The sequence below is a fragment of the Sinocyclocheilus rhinocerous genome, unplaced genomic scaffold (assembly GCF_001515625.1).
Source record: "Sinocyclocheilus rhinocerous isolate Xijiao unplaced genomic scaffold, SAMN03320098_v1.1 scaffold780, whole genome shotgun sequence".
NCBI classification, from domain to species: domain Eukaryota; kingdom Metazoa; phylum Chordata; class Actinopteri; order Cypriniformes; family Cyprinidae; genus Sinocyclocheilus; species Sinocyclocheilus rhinocerous.
In genome coordinates, this window is record NW_015654937.1 from 2,256,902 (window position 1) to 2,259,767 (window position 2,866).

Below are 2,866 nucleotides of genomic sequence, written 5' to 3' on the forward strand. Positions count from 1 at the left end.
CTCCATATTAATCTGGTTAAATGTAAATTAATTTAATCTTACTCTACGGTATATGAATGGTGTTGATCCGGCATGTTGTCATTGCGATAGTGACGACCGTAACATAATTCTCCCGTTTGCATTGTGATCTGTATTTTTACATATTTATTTTAATATCTTTTATATATCCCTCCATGGCATATTTAAGTCCCTCTTGAAGGTCCATCTGTGTCCCAAATTGATCAGAAACACCTCAGAAGAAGGTTTTCACTGACAGCTGTCATTGTAAGACCGTGAGCAGCTCCGTTTGTTTGTCCGAGTGAGCAACAGTAACTAAGGGGGGCGGGACTTACCGATAGGTCAATTGGCTATATTACCAGCTTTGGTTGAAACGATTGTTCTTCTAATTGGGGTAAAATTTATTTTAAATCATTTCTGGACAAATTGAAAAATAATAAGGTCTCATTTGCTAATAATTGTGTATTATCACAAACATGAGAAATTCTCCCATAATTCTGCCTAATTCATAAGACGTGCATGCAAGCAATACATTTGTTTTTAACCTTGTTCTGATGTTGATGAATGCATGTCTGAGGCTAGTCATTTATGCAGAATACCATCTCCATATTAGGGCTTTTTTTTTTCCATACATGTGATTAAGTTGTTTATTGTTTCTTTTTTTCTTCATGAATTTAGATTAGATTTTAAAACAAAATTTGTTGATGAATCATGGTTTATGAAAACATTGACCGCATATTTGTACAATCCTCATCATGCTCTCAACTGTGATTGTGCATAACATCTAGGTTTAATGTAGTCACTCATTTAAATGTAATGTTCACATTACATTAAATCCACATTAGTGCAGTTTCGTGCATTTCGCTCCGATTTGTGTATGTACCTTCCATGAGAAATGCTTTTGTCAGTTTTGAGGGTTTTACTCTTAATTACTTGAATGAATAGTGAGCTGCTGACATTTTCTGTGTGGTTACATTTGTTTGTTTGTGTGTGTGTGTGTGTGTAAAGGAATGTGATGAGCAGTCAAGAAGTGGTGGACTTTGTAAATGAGAGATTGAAAACCGAGGCTGGTAAAAACAGACCCCTGTCTGCCATTATTGAAGAGGTAAGTTATGAAAAGTGTTGTTGTTTGTGTTCTTAAAAGTGCTTATGACTTCAGGAATGCAGCTCCGTAGATGTGTGACATTCTCTTGATTTAAAAACACCCTTCTTGGCAAGATGCTAATGTTAAATATGCAAACACAGTCAGATATGTATTAAGTGAAAATGTATTTTGTGTCGGGATTAAGCGCTTTTTTTTTTACTTTTATTATTTTGTAAAGTCTGATGCGGTGTTTATTTAATTAAAAAATACTACAAGGCTACATGCCATTTACATTTGTTGTTTAGCCGCCGTTTTGAAAATCATTGAATTTTCACTTAAATATGTATTTATGCTGTTTTCTGAAATCAAACTGTTAAAAAATATATTATTGGCATTAATATTGTCTTGTAGTCATTATAACCATGAAGAAAAAAATCAGTCAGCTTGCTAAGTGTTTCTTTTGTTCACCGTCTAGCTGCTGGACCACTGCTTAGCGCCAGACACCTCAGGAGACGGCACAGGATGTGACAACATGACCTGTGTAATTATCTCCTTCTCACCACACCTTGGGAGCAACATAGGTGAGAGCACCAAGAAGCGAAAGCCAGAGGAAAGCGCAGCGGAGGAAAACGGCAACTACAGCAAAAAATCCAAAACTGAATAGAAGTGCTGTTGTTGAATGTGCTGATTATTTTCAGGACACTTTCCCCTTTGAATACAGGCCACTGGGAAAATTTTAAGGATGGCTCCATAAGAAAGAGCGTTTTAGTTTTAAACAATTCAAAGACGCAAGCAACTAGAACTGTTAACCCAGACCATTTGTTCTTTTTTTTTTGTTTGTTTAATATGTCCATCAACAATATCCGTAATTGATAATTGAATAAACAAAGCACAGCATGGTAGCAGAGATGATGACACACACACACACGAGTCTGTGTCCTGATGTATCCGTCTCGTGCATTGTACCCTTGTTTATGTACATAGTGTTTTTTCCAGTAACTGTTAACTTGATTTGATTTTCTCTTTCTTTTTTTAGTAGTGGATCATTGTGTCAGTATTTGTGACCTTTTTTTCTGAACACCAATATGTTATTGATCAAATACTTTTTTTTTTTTTTTAAATAATGTGATGAAAGATGCTTGTCTGTATTATTTAAAAAATAAATAATAATGGATTTATGCTGTTGATGTTTTCGTAAACTACAGAACTCCGTATAAGTGAGTACACCTAAACTTAAATTCAGCAATCACTCTACTAGAAAACAGGGTGGTTCTTAGATGCAATGTACCAGCAAATCTGCTTGATCAATTACTGAAGAAACATGTCCGGATTATTCAGAATATTGTTTTCTTATCAAAGTGATAAAAATGAAGATAAAAATAAATAATAATGGATTTATGCTGTTGATGTTTTCGTAAACTACAGTACTCCGTATAAGTGAGTACACCAAAACTTAAATGCAGCAACCACTCTACTAGAAAACAGGGTGGTTCTTAGATGCAATGTACCAGCAAATCTGCTTGATCAATTACTGAAGAAACACGTCCGGATTATTCAGAATATTGTTTTCTTATCAAAGTGATAAAAATGAAGAAGGAGCCCAATCATTCAGTCCTGTCAATCATCATTACGAGCGTATATAAGCAGCAGTCATTGCACCTTCCCAGCGACAATTCTTCTGGCATCCCTCCACCTCCCCATCTCCTCCTCTATTTTTGTTATTCTCCTTCTATGTAGTACCACAATGCGTGGGTTGAACTCCGAGCTCAAGCTGAGCCTCGGGTT

General features: G+C 35.6%; 1 protein-coding gene across 1 annotated transcript in view; it reads left to right on the top strand.

Annotated features, from left to right (window-relative positions):
* Nucleotides 1–2,066, top strand: part of LOC107717838 (protein phosphatase 1G-like) — an 11,294-nt gene extending 9,228 nt beyond the window's left edge. The window contains exons 9-10 of the mRNA XM_016524720.1: nt 1,006–1,102; nt 1,557–2,066. Of these exons, the coding sequence (XP_016380206.1) occupies nt 1,006–1,102; nt 1,557–1,745 (286 nt within the window). The 3' untranslated portion in view covers nt 1,746–2,066. The remainder of the gene's footprint in view (nt 1–1,005; nt 1,103–1,556) is intronic.
* Nucleotides 2,067–2,866: the final 800 nt, after the last annotated feature.